This window comes from Anomaloglossus baeobatrachus, chromosome 1 (assembly GCF_048569485.1).
Source record: "Anomaloglossus baeobatrachus isolate aAnoBae1 chromosome 1, aAnoBae1.hap1, whole genome shotgun sequence".
In the NCBI taxonomy this organism is placed as follows: Eukaryota; Metazoa; Chordata; class Amphibia; order Anura; family Aromobatidae; genus Anomaloglossus; species Anomaloglossus baeobatrachus.
The window spans coordinates 653,591,898-653,619,005 of NC_134353.1; the positions used below are offsets into that span (position 1 = coordinate 653,591,898).

General features: G+C 50.2%; 1 protein-coding gene across 5 annotated transcripts in view; it reads right to left on the bottom strand.

Annotated features, from left to right (window-relative positions):
• Positions 1-27,108, bottom strand: part of MORC2 (MORC family CW-type zinc finger 2) — a 384,344-nt gene that overhangs the window by 12,872 nt on the left and 344,364 nt on the right. For all 5 annotated transcript variants that reach the window (XM_075319941.1, XM_075319943.1, XM_075319945.1 and 2 more), the window contains one exon: positions 12,918-13,106. In XM_075319941.1, the coding sequence (XP_075176056.1) occupies positions 12,918-13,106 (189 nt within the window). The remainder of the gene's footprint in view (positions 1-12,917; positions 13,107-27,108) is intronic.

Consider the following 27,108-nt stretch of genomic DNA (forward strand, 5'->3'; position numbering starts at 1 on the left):
ATTGCTGCCACCATCTTCCCTAGGAAGTGCATGAGGCGTCTCAAGGGGTGTGACTGGCCTTGAAGGAGAGATTGCACCCCTGTCTGTAGTGAACGCTGTTTGACAAGCGGAAGCTTCACTATCGCTGAGAGAGTATGAAACTCCATGCCAAGATATGTTATCGACTGGGTCGGGGTTAGATTTGACTTGGAAAAGTTGATGATCCACCCGAAACCCTGGAGGGTCTCCAGCGCCACGTTCAGGCTGTGTTGGCATGCCTCTTGAGAAGGCGCCTTGACCAGCAGATCGTCTAAGTAAGGGATCACGGAGTGTCCCTGAGAGTGCAGGACTACAACTACAGCTGCCATGACTTTGGTGAAGACCCGTGGGGCTGTCGCCAGCCCAAAAGGCAGGGCTACGAACTGAAGGTGTTCGTCTCCTATAACGAAGCGTAGAAAACGCTGATGCTCTGGAGCAATCGGTACGTGGAGATAAGCATCCTTGATGTCTATTGATGCTAGGAAATCTCCTTGAGACATTGCGGCGATGACGGATCGGAGGGATTCCATCCGGAACCGTCTGGTTCTCTCGTGGTTGTTGAGAAGTTTTAGGTCCAGAACGGGACGGAAAGACCCGTCCTTTTTTGGTACCACAAACAAATTGGAGTAAAAACCGTGACCTTGCTCTTGAAGAGGAACAGGGATCACCACTCCTTCCGCCTTTAGAGTGCACACCGCCTGCAGGAGAGCATCGGCTCGGTCGGGAGGCGGAGACGTTCTGAAGAATCGAGTTGGAGGACGAGAACTGAACTCTATCCTGTACCCGTGAGACAGAATGTCTCGCACCCAACGGTCTTGGACCTGTGGCAGCCAAATGTCGCCAAAGCGGGAGAGCCTGCCACCGACCGAGGATGCGGAGGGAGGAGGCCGGAAGTCATGAGGAAGCCGCCTTGGTAGCGGGTCTTCCGGCTGTCTTTTTTGGGCGTGACTGAGCCCGCCAAGAATCTGAACTCCTCTGATCCTTTTGAGTCCTTTTGGACGAGGAGAATTGGGACCTGCCCGAGCCTCGAAAGGACCGAAACCCCGACTGTCCCCTCCTCTGTTGGGGTTTGTTTTGTCTGGGCTGAGGTAAGGATGAATCCTTACCCTTGGACTGTTTGATGATTTCATCCAAGCGCTCACCAAACAGCCTGTCACCAGAAAATGGCAAACTGGTTAAACACTTTTTGGAAGCAGAATCTGCTTTCCATTCCCTTAACCACAAGGCTCTGCGTAAAACCACGGAGTTGGCGGATGCCACTGCCGTACGGCTGGTAGAGTCCAGGACAGCATTAATCGCGTAAGACGCAAATGCAGACATTTGAGAGGTTAAGGATGCCACCTGCGGAACAGATGTACGTGTGACCGTGTCAATCTGTGCAAGACCAGCTGAAATAGCTTGGAGTGCCCATACGGCTGCAAATGCAGGGGCAAACGACGCGCCGATGGCTTCATAGATGGATTTCAACCAGAGCGCCATCTGTCTGTCAGTGGCATCTTTAAGTGCAGCCCCATCCTCCACTGCAACTATGGATCTAGCCGCAAGCCTGGAGATAGGGGGATCCACTTTGGGACACTGGGTCCAGCTCTTGACCACGTCAGGAGGAAAGGGATAACGTGTATCCTTAAGCCGTTTGGAGAAACGCTTATCTGGATAAGCGTGGTGTTTCTGGACTGACTCTCTAAAGTCAGAATGGTCCAGAAAAGTACTTAATTTACGCTTGGGATACCTGAAATGGAATTTCTCCTGCTGTGAAGCTGACTCCTCCACTTGAGGAGCTGGGGGAGAAATATCCAACATTTTATTGATGGACGCGATAAGATCATTCACTATGGCGTCACCATCAGGAGTATCCAGATTGAGAGCGGTCTCAGGATCAGAATCCTGATCAGCTACCTCCGGCTCATCACACAGAGAATCTTCCTGCTGAGACCCTGACCAGTGAGATGATGTAGAGGGCCGCTCATAGCGAGCTCGCTTAGGCTGTCTGGGACTGTCGTCCGTGTCAGAGCCATCACCCTGGAAAGCATGGGACACCCCCGGAGCCCGGAGCTGTTCCAACTGAGGGGGGCCAGGGAGCAATGAATCAACAGTGCCCATGGTCTGAGATACCGGTCTAGACTGCAAGTTTCCAGAATCTGAGACATAGTCACAGATAATCTATCCGCAAAAATTGCAAACTCTGTCCCCGTCACCTGGACAGTATTCACAGGTGTATCTCTCTGGGGCACCTCCAGCAGAGGCCCCGGCCGAGCAGGGGGCACAGGGACCGAACACTGCACACAATGGGGGTCAGTGGAACCTGCCGGTAGAACAGCCTCACAAGCGGTGCAAGCAGCATAAAAAGCCTGTGCCTTGGCACCCCTGTTTTTTGCGGACGACATAGCCAAGAATCACCAGCGACCGTTGAGTGCAATGTATAGCATGCAAGCATAAAAATACAATTGAACACTTCGTCACTAGTGGGGTCAGCACCGGAGGTGCCGCTTACCGCCCGCTAAAGCGGGTGTGTAGTCGCCAGAATCCCGTGCCTGGGTCTCCCAGAACTTGTCTCCCCCTTCCAGCTCAGCCTGCACACAGGAATGGCTGCCGGCGTTCTGTGAAGAGGGGCGGACCGTGGGCGTGCCTCAGACAAAGTGCGGGAAACTGGCTTCCCACTGTGCTCAATGTGAGGGCTGGAGTATGTAAAGCAGATTCCAGCCCTCGGCGCTGACGTTCTGTATAGCGTCCCGCCCTTCCCCTGACTGGCAGGCCTGGGGGCGGGAACGAAAGGGAACTAGGCCGCAAAAGCCGGGGACTCTAGTAAAAAGCGCGGCCGACAAATATGCACGGCCAGCGCGGAAGTCCCCGGCGCACCACAAGTCCCAGCCGCGTCGCAGTAAAAACTGTCAGCAGGGTCCGGCGCGGCAGTTCCCCACACACTAACTCCCTTAGCAAGCTGTGGAAGTGTGGCACAAGCGCAGCAGCGCTATTGTCCCCGGCGCACTAACACACCCAGCAATGCTGCAGTGTGTGCGCGGTCTGTACGGGGACACAGAGTACCTTGTCGTAGCAGGGCCCTGTCCCTGACGATACTCCGCTCCATATCCAGCAGAATCCCCAGGGGCTGTGGACGGAGCACGGTCTATGTGCCTGGAGACCGGTAAATCCCACTTCACCCAGAGCCCCAAAGGGGGATGGGGAAGGATGCAGCATGTGGGCTCCAGCCTCTGTACCCGCAATGGGTACCTCAACCTTAACAAACACCGCCGACACAAAGTGGGGTGAGAAGGGAGCATGCTGGGGGCCCAAGTATGGGTCCTCTTTTCTTCCATCCGACATAGTCAGCAGCTGCTGCTGACTAAACAGTGGAGCTATGCGTGGATGTCTGACCTCCTTCGCACAAAGCTTGAAAACTGAGGAACCCGTGATCCCACGGGGGGTGTATAGGCAGAAGGGGAGGGGCCTTACACTTTTAAGTGTAATGCTTTGTGTGGCCTCCGGAGGCAGTAGCTATACACCCAATTGTCTGGGTCTCCCAATGGAGCGCCAAAGAAATATTAGTTAGACGTTAGGGTTATGGCTTGTTCACTATCATTGTTAGGAAAGGCCAGGTGATGCAAATATCCCAGCTTTATAAAAGCCAGCCTCTTCTAACCATGTGCCAAAAAAACAGCAGCCATGGGTTCTTCGAAGCTGCTGCCTAGCACTCTGAAAATGAAAATGGTGGAGGCACAAAATGTAGAAGGCTATAAGAACCTAGCAATGCGTTTTTATGTTTCTCTTTTCTCAGTTGGAAATTTAATTAAGAAATGGCAGTTAAAAGGAACAGTGGTGGTCAAGATCAAGATAAGGTCTGTAAGATCAAGCAAAATTTCTGAGAGAGCTACTTGGAGGATTGCTAGAAAGGCAAATCAAAATCCCAGCTAAACTGTAAAAGACCTTCAGAAAGATTTAGCAGATTCTGCTAAATCTTATACATTGTTCTACTGTTCAGAGACAGCTACACAAATATGGCCTTCATGGAAGAGTCATCAGAAGAAAACCTCTCCTGCATACTCACCATAAAATTCAAAATCAGAAGTATGCAAAGAAGGGAATTTTGTTACTTACCGTAAATTCCTTTTCTTCTAGCTCCTATTGGGAGACCCAGACGATTGGGTGTATAGCACTGCCTCCGGAGGCCACACAAAGCATTACACTAAAAAGTGTAAGGCCCCTCCCCTTCTGGCTATACACCCCCAGTGGGATCACTGGCTCACCAGTTTTAGTGCAAAAGCAAGAAGGAGGAAAGCCAATAACTGGTTTAAACAAATTCACTCCGAAGTAACGTCGGAGAACTGAAAACCGTTCAACATAAACAACATGTGTACCCGAAAAACAACCAAAAATCCCGAAGGACAACAGGGCGGGTGCTGGGTCTCCCAATAGGAGCTAGAAGAAAAGGAATTTACGGTAAGTAACAAAATTCCCTTCTTCTTCGGCGCTCCATTGGGAGACCCAGACGATTGGGACGTCCAAAAGCTGTCCCTGGGTGGGTAAAGAAATACCTCATGTTAGAGCTGCAAAGACAGCCCTCCCCTACGGGGAGGCAACTGCCGCCTGCAGGACTCTTCTACCTAGGCTGGCGTCCGCCGAAGCATAGGTATGCACCTGATAATGTTTGGTGAAAGTGTGCAGACTCGACCAGGTAGCTGCCTGGCACACCTGTTGAGCCGTAGCCTGGTGTCGTAATGCCCAGGACGCACCCACGGCTCTGGTAGAATGGGCCTTCAGCCCTGATGGAACCGGAAGCCCAGCAGAACGGTAGGCTTCAAGAATTGGTTCTTTGATCCATCGAGCCAGGGTGGCCTTGGAAGCCTGCGACCCTTTGCGCTTACCAGCGACAAGGACAAAGAGTGCATCCGAGCGGCGCAGGGGCGCCGTGCGGGAAATGTAGATTCTGAGTGCTCTCACCAGATCCAACAAATGTAGATCCTTTTCATACCGATGAACTGCATGCGGATAAAAGGAAGGCAAGGAGATATCCTGATTAAGGTGAAAAGAGGATACCACCTTAGGGAGAAACTCCTGAATGGGGCGCAGCACTACCTTGTCCTGGTGGAACACCAGGAAAGGAGATTTGCATGACAGCGCTGCTAGTTCAGACACTCTCCGAAGAGACGTGACCGCTACCAGAAATGCCACTTTCTGTGAGAGTCGAGAAAGTGACACATCCCTCAGGGGCTCGAAAGGCGGCTTCTGGAGAGCAACAAGGACCTTGTTTAGATCCCACGGATCTAACGGCCTCCTGTACGGAGGTACGATATGACACACCCCCTGCAGGAACGTGCGCACCTTAGAAAGTCGCGCTAGACGCTTCTGAAAAAACACGGATAGTGCAGAGACTTGCCCTTTAAGGGAGCCGAGCGACAAGCCCTTTTCCAACCCAGATTGCAGGAAGGAAAGAAAGACAGGGAACGCGAATGGCCAGGGGGATACTCCTTGTGCAGAGCACCAGGATAAGAAAATCTTCCACGTTCTGTGGTAGATCTTAGCAGAAGTGGACTTCCTAGCCTGTCTCATGGTGGCCACGACCCCTTGGGGTAATCCTGAAGACGCTAGGATCCAGGACTCAATGGCCACACAGTCAGGTTCAGGGCCGCAGAATTCCGATGGAAAAACGGCCCTTGGGACAGTAAGTCTGGACGGTCTGGTAGTGCCCACGGTTGGCCGACCGTGAGATGCCACAGATCCGGGTACCACGACCTCCTCGGCCAGTCTGGGGCGACGAGTATGACGCGGCCGCAATCGGATCTGATCTTGCGTAACACTCTGGGCAGGAGTGCCAGAGGTGGAAACACATAAGGGAGCCGGAACTGCGACCAATCTTGCACTAAGGCGTCTGCCGCCAGAGCTCTTTGATCGCGAGACCGCGCTATGAAGGTCGGGACCTTGTTGTTGTGCCGAGACGCCATTAGGTCGACGTCCGGCACCCCCCAGCGGCGGCAGATTTCCTGAAACACGTCCGGGTGAAGGGACCATTCCCCTGCGTCCATGCCCTGGCGACTGAGGAAGTCTGCTTCCCAGTTTTCTACGCCCGGGATGTGAACTGCTGATATGGTGGATGCTCTTTCCTCCACCCACATCAGAATCCGCCTGACTTCCTGGAAGGCTTGCGGACTGCGTGTCCCTCCTTGGTGGTTGATGTATGCCACCGCAGTGGAGTTGTCCGACTGAATTCGGATCTGCTTTCCTTCCAGCCACTGCTGGAAGGCTAATAGGGCAAGATACACTGCCCTGATTTCCAGAACATTGATCTGAAGTGTGGACTCCTGCTGAGTCCACGTCCCTTGAGCCCTGTGGTGGAGAAAAACTGCTCCCCACCCTGACAGACTCGCGTCTGTCGTGACCACTGCCCAGGATGGGGGCAGGAATGATCTTCCCTGTGATAATGAGGTGGGAAGAAGCCACCATTGCAGAGAGTCCTTGGCCGTCTGAGAAAGGGAGACTTTCCTGTCTAGGGAAGTTGTCTTCCCGTCCCATTGGCGGAGAATGTCCCATTGAAGTGGGCGCAGATGAAACTGCGCGAACGGGACTGCCTCCATTGCTGCCACCATCTTCCCAAGGAAGTGCATGAGGCGCCTTAAGGGGTACGACTGACCCTGAAGGAGAGACTGCACCCCTGTCTGTAGTGACCGCTGCTTGTCCAGCGGAAGCTTCACTATCGCTGAGAGAGTATGAAACTCCATGCCAAGATACGTTAGTGATTGAGTCGGTGCCAGGTTGGACTTTGAAAATTTGATGATCCACCCGAAAGTCTGGAGAGTCTCCAGCGCAACATTCAGGCTGTGTTGGCATGCCTCTTGAGAGGGTGCTTTGACAAGTAGATCGTCTAAGTAAGGGATCACCGAATGTCCCTGAGAATGCAAGACTGCTACCACTGCCGCCATGACCTTGGTGAAAACCCGTGGGGCTGTCGCCAGACCAAATGGCAGAGCTACGAACTGGAGATGGTCGTCTCCTATCACGAAACGTAGAAAACGTTGGTGCTCTGTAGCAATCGGCACGTGGAGATAAGCATCCTTGATGTCTATTGATGCAAGAAAATCTCCTTGAGACATTGAGGCAATGACGGAGCGGAGGGATTCCATCCGGAACCGCCTGGCGTTCACATGCTTGTTGAGCAGCTTTAGGTCCAGAACAGGACGAAACGAGCCGTCCTTTTTTGGAACCACAAAGAGATTGGAGTAAAAACCTTGCCCTTGTTCCTGCAGAGGAACAGGGATCACCACTCCTTCTGCTTTTAGTGAGCACACCGCTTGCAGAAGGGCATCTGCTCGGTCGGGATGAGGGGAGGTTCTGAAGAACCGAGGCGGAGGACGAGAACTGAATTCTATCCTGTACCCGTGAGACAAAATGTCTGTTACCCACCGGTCTTTGACCTGTGGCAGCCAAATGTCGCAAAAGCGGGAGAGCCTGCCACCGACCGAGGATGCGGAGGGATGAGGCCGAAAGTCATGAGGCAGCCGCCTTGGAAGCGGTTCCTCCGGTTGCTTTCTTGGGGCGTGAATGAGCCCGCCAGGAATCTGAGCTCCTTTGCTCCTTCTGAGTCCCTTTGGACGAGGAGAATTGGGTCTTGCTGGAGCCTCGAAAGGACCGAAACCTCGACTGCCACTTCCTCTGTTGAGGTTTGCTTGATCTGGGCTGGGGTAAGGAGGAGTCCTTACCCTTGGATTGCTTAATGATTTCAGCCAATTGTTCACCAAACAGTCTATCTACAGATAGTGGCAAGCTGGTTAAACATTTTTTGGAAGCAGAATCCGCTTTCCATTCCTTTAACCACAAGGCTCTGCGCAAGACAACAGAGTTGGCAGACGCAATTGAGGTACGGCTTGTAGAGTCCAGGACAGCGTTGATAGCGTAAGTCGCAAACGCAGACATTTGCGAGGTTAGGGACGCTACTCGCGGCACTGCTGGACATATGATAGAGTCCACCTGTGCCAGGCCAGCTGAAATAGCTTGGAGTGCCCACACGGCCGCGAATGCTGGAGCAAACGACGCGCCGATAGCTTCATAGACAGACTTTAACCAAAGGTCCATCTGTCTGTCATTGGCATCTTTAAGTGAAGCCCCATCTTCCACTGCAACTATGGATCTAGCTGCAAGCCTGGAGATTGGGGGGTCCACCTTTGGACACTGGGTCCAGCGTTTGACCACGTCAGGGGGAAATGGATAACGTGTATCCTTAAGACGTTTGGAGAACGCTTATCTGGGTAAGCATGGTGTTTCTGGACTGATTCTCTGAAGTCAGCGTGGTCCAGAAAAGTACTCAGTTTAGGCTTGGGATACCTGAAATGGAACTTCTCCTGCTGTGCAGCTGCCTCCTCTGCAGAAGGGGCAGGGGGAGAAATTTCCAATAGACTATTGATGGCCCCTATAAGGTCATTTACCATGGCGTCACCATCAGGAGTATCCAGATTGAGAGCGGTTTCAGGATTAGACTCCTGATCCCCCTCCTCTGTCTCATCATGTAGAGACTCTTCTCGCTGAGACCCTGATCCGCGTGATGACGTGGAGGGTCTCTCCCAGCGAGCACGCTTAGGCTGCCTGGGACTGTCATCTGAATCAGAGCCGTCAGGCTGAGATGCCTGGGACCCCCTTGAAGCACGGATTAACTCCAACTGAGGGGGACCGGGGAACATTGCCGCAGCAGTGTCCATGGACTGAGTAACTGGCCTGGCCTGCAAGGTCTCTAGGATTTTTGTCATAGTGACAGACATCCTGTCAGCAAAAACTGCAAACTCTGTCCCCGTCACCGGGACAGGGTTCACCGGCGACTCTGCCTGGGCCACTACCACCATAGACTCCGGCTGACGAAGTGGCACAGGGACCGAACATTGCACACAATGGGGGTCATTGTAACCTGCCGGTAGATCAGCCCCACAAGCGGCACAAGCAGCGCTCACAGCCTGTGTCTTGGCACCCTTGCGTTTTGCAGATGACATGTTGTCGTCTCCTCAGAGCAATTGGGGTATACAGCCAAGAAGCGACCTTACAGTGCAAAATATATATATATATGGTACAGAGAAAAAATTACACAAATATAACACTGTGGCACTAGTGGGGCCAGCACTTAAGTGCTGCTTACCGCCCGCTTAACGCGGGTGTGTGGTCGCCAGAAATCCCTTGTCTGGGTCTCCCAGAGCCTGTGTCCGTTCTCCAGCCAGACTGCATGTAGGAATGGCTGCCGGCGTCCTGTGGAGAGGGGCGGGCCCTGGGCGTGTGCAGACAAAGAGCGGGAAACCTGCGTCCCACTGTGCTCAGTGAGAGGGCTGGAGCATGTAAATAAGACTCCAGCCCTCGGCGCTGATGAATCGTACAGCGTCTCTCCCTTGCCCTGATTGACAGGGTGGGGGCGGGAACGAAGCGGAGCTAGGCCGCAGAAGCCGGGGACTAAATTTATAAGCGACGCCGTCGTAAAAGCACGGTCGGCGCTAAGTCCCCGGCGCACTACAAGTCGCAGCCGCGCCGCCGCTCTAGGGGCGGCCGGCGCGGCAGTCCCCAACACATAAAGTCACTCAGAAAAACTGTAGTGACTGTAACCCCAGCGCTCAGCGCTACTGTCCCCGGCGCACTAGCACACCCAGCAAGCCTGGAGTGTGCGCGGCCTGTACATACGGGGACACAGAGTACCTTAATGTCGCAGGGCCTTGTCCCTGAACGGTACCCAGCTCCGTATCCAGCAGGTTCCATGGGTCTGTGGATGGAGCCCGGCCTCAGGGCTTGGGGGCCGGTAAGATCCCACTTCCTCAGAGCCCCTCAGGGGGATGGGGAAGGAAAGCAGCATGTGGGCTCCAGCCTCCGTACCCGCAATGGGTACCTCAACCTTAACAAACACCGCCGACATAAAGTGGGGTGAGAAGGGAGCATGCTGGGGGCCCTAGTATGGGCCCTCTTTTCTTCCATCCGACATAGTCAGCAGCTGCTGCTGACTAAACAGTGGAGCTATGCGTGGATGTCTGACCTCCTTCGCACAAAGCAGAAAACTGGTGAGCCAGTGATCCCACTGGGGGTGTATAGCCAGAAGGGGAGGGGCCTTACACTTTTTAGTGTAATGCTTTGTGTGGCCTCCGGAGGCAGTGCTATACACCCAATCGTCTGGGTCTCCCAATGGAGCGCCGAAGAAAGAACATCTAAACAAGCCTGTACATTTTGTTAACAAGTCCTGTGTACTGATAAGGTTAAAATAGAACTATTGGGCCACAGAGATCAAATGGTATATGCAAAGAAAAAAAGGTCGCAGAATTTAAAAAAAAAATAAAAAAATCTCGCCAATCATGCTTTGGGGCTGTGTTCAGCTAATGGTACGGGGAAAATTTCACTGCTGAGTCACGGTTTTTGTGATGCAGCAGTGACCTCATTAGCGATCTCGCTGTGTGTGACACTGAGCAGCGATCTGGCCCCTGCTGTGAGATCCCTGCTCGTTACACACAGCCCTGGTTCGTTTTTTTATTGTTGCTCTCCCGCTGATAAGCACACATCGCTGTGTGTGACAGCGAGAGAGCAACAATCCTGAATGTGCAGGGAGCAGGAGCCGGCATCTGACAAGGTGGTTACCCGATATTTACCTTCGTTACCAGCCTCCGCAGCTCTCACACTGCCAGTGCCGGCTCCTGCTCCCTGCACACGCTAAGCTAAGCGCTGTGCACTGGTAACTAAGGTAAACATCGGGTAACCATACCCGATGTTTACCTTAGTTACCAGTGTCCGCAGCTTCCAGACGCCGGCTCCATGCAAGTGCAAGCGCAGCGTCGCTTGCACGTCGCTGCTGGCTGGGGGCTCGTCACTGGTCGCTGGTGAGATCTGCCTGTTTGACAGCTCACCAGCGACCATGTAGCGATGCAGCAGCGATCCTGACCAGGTCAAATCGCTGGTGGGATCGCTGCTGCGTCGCTAAAGTGTGACGGTACCCTAAAGTTGAAAAGAGGATTGCTTCTACAAATGATTAATGATCATAAACACACATCAAAATCCACAATAGACTACCTCAAAAGGCGCAAGCTGAAGGTTTCACAATGGCCTCACAGTCCCCTGATCTTAAAATCATTGAAAATCTGTGGCTAGCTGTCAAGAGCATTGCATACAAGACAACTCAGGAATATCACAGAACTAGAAGACTTTCCCAAGGAAGAATGGATGAAATTACTTAAACAAGAATTCAAAGACTCTTGGCTGGTTACAGAAAGGATTTCCAAGCTGGTGATCTTGCCAAAGGGGGTGCTACTATGTACTAACCATTCAGGGTGTCCAAACTTTTGTATAGCCCATGTTACTTTTTTGTTAATTTTAACATTTAAGAGATGAAAATATATATTTTTTTTGACTAAAATACAAAAGAAATGTGTCATCTTTAACTTTATGCCTTTTAGAGATCATTTCATCTTTAACTTGCTTAACTGTTCACAATAACATTAGTTTTGACCAGGGGTGCCAAGACTTTTACATGCCACTGTACCCTGCATAGGCAGCACCTTTAACCCCTTCACAACCGGCCGATTTTTCGCTTTCCGTTTTTTTCCACCATTCTTCTTCCGAGAGACGTAACTTTTTTATTTTTCAGTCAATATGGTCATGTGAGGGCTCATTTTTTGCGGAACGAGCTGTATTTTTATATGAAACCATAAGTTTTACCTTATAGTGTACTGGAAAACAGAAAAAAAATGCCAACTGCAGAAAAATTGCAAAAAAAGTGTGACAGCACTATTGGTTTTGAGATATTTTATTTACTATATGGTAAAACTGATGTGTGGGTGTGATGCCTGAGGTCAGTGCGAGATCATAGACACCAAACATGTATAGGTTTACTTACATAATAGGTTAAAAAAAAAAACGGAAGTTTGCCGAAAAACGTGGCGCACGTTTTACGCCATATTCCGTGACCCGTAGCGTTCTCATTTTTCGGGATCTATGACTTGACGGCTTGTTTTTTGCGTCTCGAGCTGATGGTTTTAACGGTACTATGTTTGCGCAGATGCTACGTTTTGATTGCCTGTTATTGAATTTTGCGCAAAAATTGTGGCAACCAAAAAAACGTAATTTTGGCGTATGGAATTTTTTTCCCGCTACGCAGTTTACTGACCAGATTAATTGATTTTATATTTTGGTAGATTGGGCATTTCTGAACGCGGCGATACCAAATGTGTATATATTTTTTATTTTGTTAACCCTTTAATTTTCTATGGGGCGAAAAAGAGGTGATTTGAACTTTTAGGGTTTTTTTAAAAACTTTTTTTATTTTACTAGTCCCCCTAGGGGGCTATATAGATCAACAATTCGATCGCTCTGCCATATCTGCTGATCACACCTATACAGCTGTAAACAGCAGATATGCTAATTTTCTGCTTCATTCGGCTCCGGGCCGAGTGAAAAAATAATTCTTGTGCAGTACAGGAGTCATCACATAACCCTGTGCTACCATGACAACCACCGGAAGTCACGTGATCACGTCACTTGACTTTCGGTATCGAGCGGTAAGTAAATGTTTATCGCCGATGCAGTTTTAATGGCACTGTCACATATTGACAGCGACATTTAAGGGGTTAAACGGCGAGAGCAGATAACGATTCTGCTCGTGCCTAGCAGGCACACATCTCAGCTGTGAAAATCAGCTGAGATGTGCGCCGATCGCGGCATGCTGCCGGCGGCAGACCGCGGGCAGTAACATTATGACCGCTAGGACGTAATATTACTGCCCGCGGTCGTTAAGAGGTTAAATGTTGCAAATAACCCTTTAAGACAATTACAAGGTCTTTCAGTACTGAAAAACAGACACCCACAACATGTATCAAAATCTTGTAACAAGTGTTCAATATCACTGCTCTGAGTAATCACTGAGCTCAAAGTAGTTTTTCCAAAAACCCAAAAACATCTGACTTTACCTCTTGAACTTTCTGCAACAGGGACACGATGTTGGTCCTTAGTTTTTGCAGCTTCTCCTCAGCTTCTTTGCATTTCTTTTCTGCATTGCGCTGCATCTCTTCAGAGGTTTTTGCACGGAGGTCTGCACGGCTCTGATAGGAGTTACATAAGTTCTGCAGACCCACTTCATATTGCTTAAAGTAGTCTTTCTAAAAACAGAAAAAAGTAAACTATGTAACAGTCATTTTTTTTTATTTTATGCAGATTAAGCAAATTTATATATTGCAAGGTAAATGCCACTCTTACATTAGCTAATGTCAGTGGTGTACTGCCAATGGCGGCAGACTACATGACCACTACAGGGCCCGTGAGTCAGGGGGGCCTGATGCCCCCCACGGAGCATCGCACTTCACTTTCAGCCGATACAATAGAAAGCATTGATGAGAGAAGGAGCAGAGCACTCCCTCTCTCATTATTCTCCTGCTGTGTCTGCAGCGCTTTGACTTGTCAGCACAGTGAAGCATGATGACGTCACTACTACGTGTCGCTGTGCTGAGATGTGCAGAGCGGCAGAACAGTGGACACACTGAGGAGACCAGAGCAGCGGTGCAATGAGGTGAAGTATTTATGTATTTAATCATGGTGGACAGAGGTCTATCGGGGTGCATTAAACGATATGGGGCTGCATACTATTACACGGAGTAATATGGGGGCTGCATTCTACTATATGGAGGAATATGGGGGCTGCATACTACATGGGCGCTGGGGGTTGCATAAAATTATATGGGGGTTCATACTACTATTTGGGGAATGTATACAACTATTTGGAGGAATATAAGAGGGGCACAATATTATATGGAGGAATGTAAGGGGTGCATAATATTATATGGGGGAATATATGGGGTGCATAATACTATATGGAGAAATATGTGGGCTGCATTAACTTATCGAGGGGCTTCAATTGGAGGAAAATTACTTTATAATAAGAGCTGTAAAGTTGTGAAGTATGCTCCTGTGACCCAGCCGAATATATAATTATTTATATTTTTTTTTTTTGGAAGGGGGATGTGGACAATTAAAAATTCTGCTATGGGGCCCCATGATTTCTATGTACGCCCCTGGCTAATGTTAATGTTCATGAGCCTACCATCAGCAGGACAATAAACAAGTATGGTGTAAATAGCTCTATTGCAAGGGGAAAGCCACGGTTTTCGAAAACGAACATTGATGCAGTTAAAAAAAAAAATAAATAAAATAATCACACCAGAAACTTAAATCAACATGCTTTTGCCACACACAGAAATGTAATATTGGTACATTTCCTTAGTTAAAAATTACAATAACTAATATTTTTGACTCATTTGTTTGATTTGGTTATCCATCTTCTTTTAGGACTTGTGTGAAAATCGGATGTAGTTTTAATTACATTTCTGCAAAAATATGGAAAATAAGCTGGTGCCAGAACAGCAGAAATCTCCAATAAGTGACCCCATTCTACAAACTGCACCTCTCAATGAGTTAAGCTAGGGGTTCGTTAAGCACCACAGGTGTCCAAAAATGTTATACTATTGGGCAGTGAAAAAAAAAAATTACATTTTTACCACTTAAAGGTTGTTTTAACCCCAGATTTTAAACACCAATTTTCACAAGGGTTACAGGTAAAAATGGCCCCATAATGTGTTCCACAATTTCTCCTGCCTGTAACAATAGCCCACATGTGATTGTACAGTACTGTTTGGCCACTTGGGAGGGATGGAGCGCTTTGGAGTGTAGATTTTCCTAAATTCGAGAAGTCAGTTTGCAGATCCCTTAAGTGCCAGAACAGTAGAACCCTTCCCCCCACCAAGTGACAAGTGATTTTGGAAATACCTACTACTATTCCAGTATTCATCACAAATAACGAACCTTATGCAAGTCAAAGCGAACCAGAACATTGTTCTTGAGGATTTCCCAGAAAAATGCAAAGGTTCCACATTGACTTTGATACTCATGTGAATGCTGGAATAGTACTAGGTATTCGGTACAAATAATCCGAATACTTTACTATTCGCACATCACTACTCACTACTCCTGTGCCTGAGTGCTGGCTAGATTTCTGGATGGATGGTTGTCTGGAGTCCCAACTCCTCGGTTAGGCTAGTTTCACACTTGCGTTCAGCGCATTCCGTCACTATGGAGAATAGCGCAGTCCGTTAACGGACCGCGCTATTCTCCATAGAGTTGTATGGACGACGCACTGTAACGCAAGTGTCTGCGTTGCATCCGCTGGACGACGCAGCGGCGTTATTTTGACGCTGCGTCTAGCGGATTGAACGCAGCATGTAACATTTTTTGGAACGTTAAAATAGCGCACCATGACTGATTCCGTTGGAATCCGCCACGGTGTCTAATGATTGTCTATGGTGGCGGTTTCCGCCGCTATGCGCTAAGCGGCGGAATCCGCTGACGGATTTCGTCACGTTCTACTGCACATGCTCAGCATGTCCAGCAGAACGATCAAAATCGTTTAAAATCACTCCTGGTCTCTGTCCCTGGTCTCTGTCCCCCCTCTCCCTCCTCTCTCATACTCACCGATCACAGGCGCGACGCTGCACAGCTGTCACACTACTCCGGTGGCTTTTCCTCTTTTGAAAAAACCAGCCGCCCATTATTCAATCTCGTATTCCCTGCTTTCCCCGCCCACCGGTGCCTATGATTGGTTGCAGCCAGACCCGCCCCCATGCTGACTGACAGCTGTCTCACTGCAACCAATCACAGCCGCCGGTGGGCGTGTCTATATTGTGCAGTACAATAAATAAATAATTAAAAAAAAACGGCGTGCGGTCCCCCCCAATTTTAATACCAGCCAGATAAAGCCATACGGCTGAAGGCTGGTATTCACATTATGGGGAGCCCCCCAGCCTAACAATATCAGCCAGCAGCCGCCCAGAATAGTCGCATCCATTAGATTCGACAGTTCTGGGACTGTACCCGGCTCTTCCCGATTTGCCCTGGTGCGTTGGCAAATCGGGGTAATAAGGAGTTAATGGCAGCCCATAGCTGCCACTAAATCCTAGATTAATCATGTCAGGCGTCTCCCCAAGATACCTTCCATGATTAACCTGTAAGTTAAAGAAAATAAACACACACACCCGAAAAAATCCTTTATTTGGAATAAAAGACAAAAAAACACCCTCTTTTACCACTTTATTAAAATCCCCAAAAACCCCTCCAGGTCCGACGTAATCCAGAGGTCCCGCAACACATCCAGCTCTGCTACATGAAGCTGACAGGAGTGGCAGTAGAACACCGCCGCTCCTGTGAGCTCCACGCAGCAACTGAAGTGAATGGCGCTGGCAGCGGGGACGTCACTGAGGTAATGCCGGTGTGTGTGTGCGGTTATGATGGGTGCGGTAGTGTCGGGATGTGTGCAGGAATGATGAGGGCTGTAGTGTCGGGCTGTGTGCGGGGATGTCGGGCTGTGTGCGGGGATGTCGGGCTGTGTGCGGGGATGTCGGGCTGTGTGCGGGGATGTCGGGCTGTGTGCAGGGATGTCGGACTGTGTGCGGGGATGTCGGACTGTGTGCGGGGATGTCGGGCTGTGTGCGGGGATGTCGGGCTGTGTGCGGGGATGTCGGGCTGTGTGCGGGGATGTCGGGCTGTGTGCGGGGATGTCGGGCTGTGTGCGGGGATGTCGGGCTGTGTGCGGGGATGATGGGTGCTCTCTCTCTCGGCCCAAAGAAAACTTAACGCAATGCATTATTTCACTGGAATCCGTGGCCTTTATTATCACACTTTTTGCAAGGCATCCGTCAATTGCGTTACACAACGCAATGTGACGGATGCCGTTCAACGCAAGTGTGAAACTAGCCTTAAGATGTTCTTACTGAGACATTGCTATTCCCTACAGTTTGTTTGTGGGATTCCCATCCCAATTATCTCCGATTTTGTTTAATTTGAGTTTGGGAGTGTTTACAAGTATTCTGTTATTCTTTTTGGTTTCTTGTATTCCATCATTTCTGTATGGCCACAATATCCTTTCATCCAGTTATTTATTTTTTTTAACGCCATTCATTGTGTCATAAAAGAAAAAATCTTTAGTTGCTGTTTTTTCTTCCTCCTGCCTTGCAAAAAGCAGAATAGAAAGAAATCAAAAATTATTTTGTGGCCTAAAATGGTACCAAAAAACCTCCAACAAACAACAAGCTGTTACTTCTACCCTCAGCAGAAATGTAAATTAACTATAGCCTTCAAAATTCGATGATGCAAAAAACCTTTGATCGTATGTGATAGTAGTTAAAGATGAGCGTGAGTGGATGTTCGCTTCGCCAGGGTCAGCCGAAATTTAAGTTTGGTTTTGGACCCGAACCGCAATGGAAGTCACTAATTGGGCAGTTTGGGTCTCTGCCCACATGCATTTTTTTTTCTTGGTGCACAATGCATCCGATCATGCTGTTACCCCCATTGCGAGCAATTCAAACTCTACAAGCCGCTCGCACTGGGCTCTGCAACAAGAGTACCTGAGCACAGCGATTCTCATGCAAGTGGTGATCATACGTAAAGCACCTTAACTCTGAACCTGAACTCTTTTTTTTTTTTTTTTAAATAAAACCTCGGGTTTAAAAAAAAAAGAGAAATTTTGTTTACTTACCGTAAATTCTTTTTCTTATAGTTCCGTATTGGGAGACCCAGACCATGGGTGTTTAGCTTCTGCCTCCAGAGGACACACAAAGTACTACACTTAAAAGTGTAGCTCCTCCCTCTGAGCTTATACACCCCCTGGTGAGCAGACCCAGCCAGTTTAGTGCAAAAGCTGAAGGAGAATAGCCACCCACAAGTAGAACAGAGCAAGAGCCGGAACAACCAGAGACTCTGTCCACGACAACAGCCGGTGATAACACGCGGAACAAGAAATTGCCAACAGGCAACAGGGAGGGTGCTGGGTCTCCCAATACGGAACTATAAGAAAAAGAATTTACGGTAAGTAAACAAAATTCTCTTTTTCTTTATCGTTCCTTTGGGAGACCCAGACCATGGGACGTTCCAAAGCAGTCCCTGGGTGGGAAATAAACAGAAAAACTAAGAAGTAGGCAGAACCTAACTTCACAAATGGGCGACAGCCGCCTGAAGGATGCGTCTGCCCAAGATCGCATCTGCCGAAGCATGAGCATGCACTTGGTAGTGCTTCGAAAAGGTGTGCAGGCTAGTCCAAGTGGCAGCCTGAGAGACTTGTTGAGCCGTAGCCTGGTGCCTGAAAGCCCAAGAGGCACCGACAGCTCTGGTCGAATGTGCCTTAATCCCCGGCGGGGGAGGCACCTGAGTACTCTGGTAGGCGTCCGAAATGGTCAATCTAATCCAACGGGCTAAGGTCGGCTTAGAAGCAGAAAGGCCCTTGCGCCGACCTGTGGTTAGCACAAAAAGAGAAGTGCACCGCCTAAGTGCAGCGGTGCGAGACACATAGATCCGGAGAGCACGCACCAGATCCAGAGTATGCAGGGCTTTTTCAAAGCGATGAACAGGAGCCGGACAAAAGGAAGGTAGGGTAATGTCCTGGTTAAGGTGGAAAGGAGAGACCACCTTAGGAAGAAAGTCCGGAGTCGGACGGAGAACCACCTTGTCTTGATGGAAAACTAAAAAAGGTGACTCCGAAGAGAGCGCAGCCAAATCCAAGACTCTCCTGAGGGAAGTTATGGCCACCAGAAAGGTCACTTTCTGTGAAAGACGATACAAAGAAACCTCCCTAAGAGGCTCAAAGGGGGGTTTCTGCAAAACCGTGAAAACCAAGTTAAGGTCCCAGGGATCCAAGGGCCGCCGGTAAGGCGGAATGATGTGAGACGCGCCTTGCATGAAGGTGCGGACCTGAGCCAGCCGAGCGAGACGCCGCTGGAACAGAACTGACAGAGCTGAGACTTGTCCCTTGAGAGAGGAAGACTTACGGGCCCGAGTCATAGTGGAGATGACTTCAGGAGGAATACCAGAAGCCTTCAAAATCCAAGACTCAAGAGCCACGCCGTCAATTTGACAGCCGCAGAATTCGGGCGGAAAAACGGACCTTGCGAGAGTAGGTCTGGACGGTCCGGGAGATGCCACGGCATCTCTACGGACAGATGGAGCAGGTCCGGATACCAAGCTCGCCTGGGCCAGTCCGGTGCAATGAGGATGACTCGACGGCCCTCCATTCTGATCTTGCGCAGGACTCTGGGCAAGAGAGCTAGAGGGGGAAACACGTAGGACAGACGAAACTGGGACCAGTCTTGAACCAGAGCGTCCGCGGCGAATGCCTGGGGATAGTGGGAGCGAGCCACGTAAACAGGAACTTTGTTGTTGTGACGGGATGCCATTAGGTCCACGTCCGGAGTGCCCCATTTGCGGCAGATTGACTGAAACACTGCCGGGTGCAGAGACCACTCGCCACCGTCCACGGTTTGACGGCTGAGATAATCTGCCTCCCAGTTTTCCACGCCTGGGATGTGGACTGCGGATATGGTGGACTTTGAGTCCTCCGCCCATTGAAGGATGCGTTGTCCCGCCTTGGTGATTGATGTAGGCAACCGCTGTCGCGTTGTCTGACTGGACTCGAATGTGCCTGCCCGCCAACAGGTGGTGAAAAGCTAGGAGAGCTAGAAGCACGGCTCTGGTTTCCAGCACATTGATTGAAAGGGCTGACTCGGACGGAGTCCAAGTGCCCTGCGCTCTGTGGTGGACACATACCGCTCCCCAGCCGGATAGACTGGCATCCGTGGTGAGAATCACCCAGGACGGGGCCAGGAAGGAGCGCCCTTGGGACAGGGAGAGGGGCCGAAGCCACCACTGAAGAGAGCTCCTGGTCTGTGGCGACAGAGCCACTAACCTCTGTAAGGAGGAAGGCCGCTTGTCCCAACAGCGGAGAATGTCCTGCAGGGGGGGCAGATGGAACTGGGCAAAGGGAACAGCCTCCATGGAAGCCACCATTTGACCCAGCACCTGCATGAGACGCCTGAGGGTATAACGGCGGGGCCTCAGCAGAGAGCGCACCGCTAGCTGGAGGGACTGCTGTTTGACTAAGGGCAACTTCACAAGTGCCGGCAAAGTCTCGAACTGCATCCCTAGGTAAGTGAGGCTCTGGGTCGGAGTTGAGTGGATTTGGGCAGATTGACCAGCCACCCGAATTGGGCTAGAGTGAGCGAGACACTCCGCTGACAGTCTGCGCTGGATGAAGCCTTGACTAGAAGGTCGTCCAGGTAAGGAATCACTGCCAACCCCTGGAGGTGCAGAACTGCAATCATTGCTGCCATGACCTTGGTGAATACCCGAGGGGCCGTGGCTAACCCGAAGGGGAGAGCCACGAATTGGAAATGATCTTCTCCTATTGCAAAACGTAGCCAACGCTGGTGTGAAACTGCAATTGGCACATGCAGATAGGCATCTCTGATGTCGATGGATGCCAGGAAATCCCCTTGGGTCATTGAGGCAATGACTGATCGCAGGGACTCCATGCGAAAGTGCCGCACCTGAACATGCTTGTTGAGAAGCTTGAGATCCAGGATGGGCCGGAAGGTACCGTCCTTTTTGGGAACTAGGAAGAGATTTGAGTAGAAACCTCTGAACCGTTCCCGGGCGGGAACCGGTACAATCACTCCGTTGGCCTGCAAGGCTGCCACGGCCTGCGAGAAGACGGCGGCCTTGGAGCAAGGGGGAGTTGAGAGAAAAAATCTGTTTGGCGGGCTGGAAGAGAATTCTATCCTGTAGCCGTGGGAGATGATATCTCTCACCCACTGACCGGAGACGTGTTGAAACCAAGCGTCGCCAAAGTGGGAGAGCCTGCCACCAACTAAGGACGTCGCCGGAGCGGGCAGACAGTCATGAGGAGGCTGTCTTAGTGGCAGCACCTCCTGCGTTCTCTGTGGACGCGCTTTTGGGCGCCAGTTGGATTTCTGGTCCTTGGCTGAGTTAGCGGACGAGGCCGAGGGCTTAGAGGACGACCAGTTGGAGGAACGAAAGGAACGAAACCTCGACTGATTCCTACCCTGGGCAGGTTTCCTGGTTTTGGTTTGTGGCATGGAAGTACTCTTCCCGCCAGTAGCTTCCTTAATAATTTCATCCAGCTGTTCTCCGAACAGCCGGGACCCAGCAAAAGGGAGCCCAGCAAGGTACTTCTTAGAAGAAGCATCTGCCTTCCACTCTCGAAGCCACAAGATCCTGTGGATAACGAGGGAATTAGCCGAAGCTACCGCAGTGCGGTGAGAAGCCTCCAGCATGGCAGACATGGCATAAGATGAAAAAGCTGAAGCTTGGGAAGTTAAGGCAACCATTTCGGGCATAGAGTCCCTGGTGAGGGAATGCATCTCCTCTAGAGAAGCAGAGATGGCTTTGAGAGCCCACACTGCTGCAAAAGTCGGGGAAAACGCAGCCCCCGCCGCTTCATACACGGATTTGGCCAGAAGGTCAATCTGCCGGTCAGTGGAATCCTTAAGGGAGGTGCCATCAGCCACCGACACAACGGTCCGGGCTGAGAGCCTAGACACCGGAGGGTCTACCTTTGGGGACTGAGCCCACTCCTTGACCACCTCAGGTGGGAAGGGAAAATGGTCATCAGAACCACGCTTTGGGAAGCGTTTGTCAGGACAGGCCCTGGGTTTGGTCACAGCGGCCTGAAAACTGGAGTGGTTAAAGAACACACTCTTTACTCTCTTAGGCGAGGTAAACTGGTGCTTTTCTGCCAGAGAAGGTTGCTCCTCTGATACTGGCGGATTGAGATCCAGTACAGAGTTAATGGAAGCAATCAAGTCACTAAGATCTGAGTCACCCTCGGACAGATCAATGGGGTACATGGAGTTAGCCTCCGAGCCCCCTGTAAAGGCATCCTCTTTATCCTGCGAGTAAGCTCTTGAATCAGAGCCGCGGGAGGAGGAGGGAGAGGGAACCCTGCGTCTCTTCTTAGGAGGACGGGGTCTGGGCCTTGATGATGAATCCTCTGTGAGCTCCGAACCTAAGGGACCCATAGCAGTAGGGGCACCCTGTAAAGGGGGCTGATGCATATTTAACAAAGTCCTGGACAGAAGTCCCATGGACTCAGCAAAAGACTGGGAGATAGACCTAGAAAAGGATTCTACCCAAGCCGGGGGTTCAGCCATAGGAGCAGGAGCAGCCTGAGAGACCCCTGGGGGTGAGACTCCAGGCTGTGGCACCGCCAAGTTAGAGCAGACATCACAATGAGGATAGGTGCTCGGTTCAGGCAGCAGGAGCTTACATGCAGCGCATACAGAATAAAGCGTTGGAGCCTTGCTCCTCGTGTGAGACATGCTGCTGGAGTGGGGGCTCTGCAAGAGAATGAACCCCAGAGAGTATATACAGAGGTCCACAACCAGAGACCGGTTGTGGCTTACCAGACCGCTGGAGCGGTGTTGTGTGCCCTCCAGGTCCCGAAGCCCGGACCCCCAAGCACAGCACTTCAGCAGGGATGCAGAGTGCAGACCAGCGCCGTGTGAACTCTGTCTGAGAAGATGGCCGCCGGAGCGAAGAGAGGGGGCGGGACTTGGCTTGAGAGCGGGAACTGGAGGGCCATAGAGACCTACAGGGGAGGAGACACGCACAGTAGTGGGGAGTGTCCCTCCCCTGTGCAGAACGGCCGCCGGGAGGAGCCGAGCCTGTCCCTCTGCATGAATGACATGCGAGGGCAGAGAACAGAAACTAGGCCTCCGGCAAAGCCGGGGCCTAAATTTGAGCGGCGAGGCCGACGAGCAGGCACCATCGGCGCGGTTCTCGGGCGACAGCTAGAGAACCCGCCGGAAATGCCAATAAATACAGTAAGCACACTCTCCCCAACAATAAAGTACAGGGACCCCCAAAATATAAACGTCTCAGGTACTTAGCTGCTGAGACGCAGGGCCAGGTCCCTGGGGATGAGTGCTCCGGTCCAGCAGGGTCCTGAAGGGCTGCGGATGGAGACCGGTCTCCTGCCAGGCAGGGAAACCGTGCTGGCTCCCACTTCAAGCCAGAGCCCAGGAGGGATGGTGAAGGAGCACGGCATGTAAGGCTCCAGCCTTTGAAATCAACCTTACAACACCGCCGACACAGTGGGGTGAGAAGGGACATGCCGGGGCTCCAGACGTGGACCCGCACTTCTTCAATCTCATTCCAAAAGGAAAAAATCATATGAGAATGCATGTGTGGATGTATGCCTCCTGAACACAAAGCAATAAACTGGCTGGGTCTGCTCACCAGGGGGTGTATAAGCTCATAGGGAGGAGCTACACTTTTAAGTGTAGTACTTTGTGTGTCCTTCGGAGGCAGAAGCTAAACACCCATGGTCTGGGTCTCCCAAAGGAACGATAAAGAAAAACCCAACCTATATAAAAACCTGCTATTGCTCAAATCATACTAACCTGAGACATAAAGCCCCCTCATCACTTATATCGCAAGGTGAACGGTGTAAAAAAAACCAAAAACCCCAAAGCAAAACAAAACAAATTCGACTGCTGTTTATTTGTTTATTCTGCCTCCCGAAGTTCACAGTAAGAATCGGCTCATAATTATCCTGTGCTCTACACAGAGCGCTTACACCAGAGATTACATGAAAAACGTGATTCAGACAAAATTCCAATGGAAAACTCACTGTAATGATGCAGAGGGAGTCACTTTGCACTCCTGTCTGGCCTGTGGTTTGGCATTGTCCATCTTTTGTGTGTCTTTTTAGGTATGCACAAAAGTGCGATCAACAACAGTTTTGTGCACTTTTAAACAGAAGGACACCACTGAACAGATGCCAAACAGAGTCCAGAGTAACGTTGCCTATTTGTTATTTATTAACTATTGTGTGTGACATAACTCTGTGGTTTAAGGGCATAAAAAATTCTAAATTTGACAACTGCAAAACTTTCTCCATTTTTGCCAATTACCGATTTTTTCACAAAGAAAAGGAAAAAATATTGTCCTAAATTTACCACTATCATCAAGGACAATATGTCATGAAAAAAAATCTCAGAATCACTGGGATCAGTTGACGCGTTCAGTGCTAACCACGGAGCCACCGTGCTACCCTTTACAACATAACCACAGTGACAATTTGTCCTGACAAGGCAAAATTAAAATTCTTGAAGTTGAAACTATATGATATAGCCTTATTTACAATGATCCACACTTTCATTACTAAAAAATGTGAGAATATGTCAAGTAATCCCTGCAGCCAATCAGCTGCCGCTTCACTGTACCATCCTTTGAACTTAACTGACAGTAAGTGAGAGAGAAGCTGCAGCTCTCACTTCCTACTGATGTTAACTATGACTGAAGGAGGGTACAGTGAAATGGCTGCTGTAATTGAGTTACATCGTAATGTCACATGAGCCCCAGGAGAACCAGTGCTGACACACCTTGAACAACGTCAGCACTGGAGGGAAGCGTTAGTATCGTACAAAAAGGGAAACATACGGATTGAAAAGGGGTATCCAGAGTAGTGCAGTACTATTTTTTCATCTATTTGTAAAAGGCCCTTTACTACCGTGTTTTTCCAAAAATAAGACCTCCCCCAAAAATAAGCCCTAGCAGGGATTTCAGCATTTTCGGAGAAAGGCTTAAATATAAGCCCTCCCCCGAAAATAAGCCCTAGTCGCGGATCAATAATGAAGTGTCCGTGCAGCTAAAAAAGATACAGATACTACAGGACACTTCATTATACACAGCGGCACCTGGCAATTACACTCACCCGATGCTGAGCGGCAGGACCTGCAGTGATCACACGCACACACAGTCAGACCGCACACACAGTCAGACCGCACACACAGTCAGACCGCACACACAGTCAGACCGCACACACAGTCAGACCGCACACAAACATCGGATCGCACACACACTCACCTCATCCAGCGACACCGATCTCTTCTCGCCAGGAGAATCCTGAGAGGCAGTGCGGTGGAGCGCAAGGAACAGGACCTGCGGCTGGACACGTGACTTGCTCTCATTCCCTGCGGCCGTAAGTGCTGAATGTGATGTGATGTATGTGTGTGTGATCTGCTGTGTGTCTGCAATCGGCTGTGTGTGTGTCTGCGATCGGCTGTGTTTTTCTGCGATCGGCAGCGTGTGTTTGATCGGCAGTGTGTGTCTGTGATCAGCAGTGTGTGCCTGCGATCGGATGTGTGTGCCTGCGATCGGATGTGTGTGCCTGCGATCGGATGTGTGTGCCTGCGATCGGATGTGTGTGCCTGCGATCGGATGTGTGTGCCTGCGATCGGATGTGTGTGCCTGCGATCGGATGTGTGTGCCTGCGATCGGATGTGTGTGCCTGCGATCGGATGTGTGTGCCTGCGATCGGATGTGTGTATCTGTCATCGGCTGTGTGTGCCTGCGATCGGATGTGTGTATCTGTGATCGGCTGTGTGTGCCTGTGATCGGATGTGTGTGCCTGTGATCGGATGTGTGTGCCTGTGATCGGATGTGTGAGATCTGCTGTGTATATCTGCGCTCTGCTGTGTGTGTGTGTGTGTGTGTGTGTGTGTGTATCTGTAATCGACTGTGTGCATCTGTGATCGGCTGTGTGCATCTGTGATCGGCTGTGTGCATCTGTGATCGGCTGTGTGCATCTGTGATCGGCTGTGTGCATCTGTGATCGGCTGTGTGCATCTGTGATCGGCTGTGTGCATCTGTGATCGGCTGTGTGCATCTGTGATCGGCTGTGTGCATCTGTGATCGGCTGTGTGCATCTGTGATCGGCTGTGTGTATCTGTGATCGGCTGTGTGTATCTGTGATCGGCTGTGTGTATCTGTGATCGGCTGTGTGTATCTGTGATCGGCTGTGTGTATCTGTGATCGGCTGTGTGCATCTGTGATCGGCTGTGTGCATCTGTGATCGGCTGTGTGTGATCTGCTGTGTGTGTGTGTGTGTGTGTGCGTGTGTGATCTGCTGTGTGTGTGTGATCTGCTGTGTGTGTGTGTGATCTGCTGTGTGTGTGTGTGTGTGATCTGCTGTGTGTGCCTGCGATCTGCTGTGTGTGTCAGTGTGTCAGCTAGCAGCAGGGTAGGATGGCGTGCAGCACCAACCGGAGATCACAGGAGGACCTGGGAACCACGCAGACGTCCTGGTCTGGTGAGTATGAGTCTCCTGGGAAGTGGGGGGGGGGGGGTGTCTGCTTTTTTGGGGGGTAAACTTACCCCCAACCGTGTTTCTCCAAGAATAAGACCTCCTCCAAAAATAAGCCCTAGTGCTTTTTTTGGGGGGGGGGGTGGGGGGGGCAAAAAAAAAATATAAGACAGTGTCTTATTTTTGGAAAAACACGGTATTACATCATAAAGGTTCATATTGACATGGTTTGTCGAGATTGGCATGGAGAAACTCAGGTACCCAGCACAGAGCCCTTATCATCATGTTTTAGAATGGGATGCCTAATATGCTATTATAGGCGTGATGGTCAGGTCTCCACACACTGCCATTTAATAAATGCTCCATTGAGCAAAAATAGAAACAAAGAAAAGTACCAACTAATAGTATTCCACCATCAAGTTATGCCATCTAGACATCTTAAACCAAGATGAAAATTATGCACAAAAAGGAGCTGTATCATTTCTCTCTTGACTACTAGATCTTAATTTTAGATTAGTAGAATTCAACTCCCAGAAAAATATGTATGATGCTCAAAAAAGGAAAGCCGATTCAACCTTTGTAAAATATTTATCAGACTGCTTTTGTTAGAAAACGGACTAACAAATGTGTCGTGGTCTGTTCTAGTAAGTAGAATGGACCATCCTGCAGAACCAAAATCATGCAAAGGGATTCTGAGGGGAAAAGTTGGTGCTGTGGAACAAACTTGGTACACCGGCTTGCCAGGGTCATAAATCCAGGCAGCATTAATGAGACAGAATATTCTCACTACCTGAGGGTAGGTTCGAAAGAGCGTATAAAAATAATCAGTTTCATCCAGAAAATGCTGATTTTTTTTCCTTCTCATTTTTTCTATGATTGCGATCTGTTTTTTTGTTTTGTTTTTTACAGCAGCAGTAAATAATGTACAATAAAATTTTGGGGTGCGCTGTGTCCTGGACACGTTGGGTCCTTACCAGCGGGGCCGCAAGTCTTCTCCGCAGGAGACCGCAGCTGCCCATGACAACGATCAGGGTTCGAGGCTTTGCAGTCTCTCGCATGTGTTCTCCCTACGGAGGATGCTTACGACTCCACAACAATGAATTGACATGCTGCGACTCAGAAAACCGCACCGCAATTCAGTTTTGGCTGAAAATCCCATTCACTTTGCTTGTACTGTACAA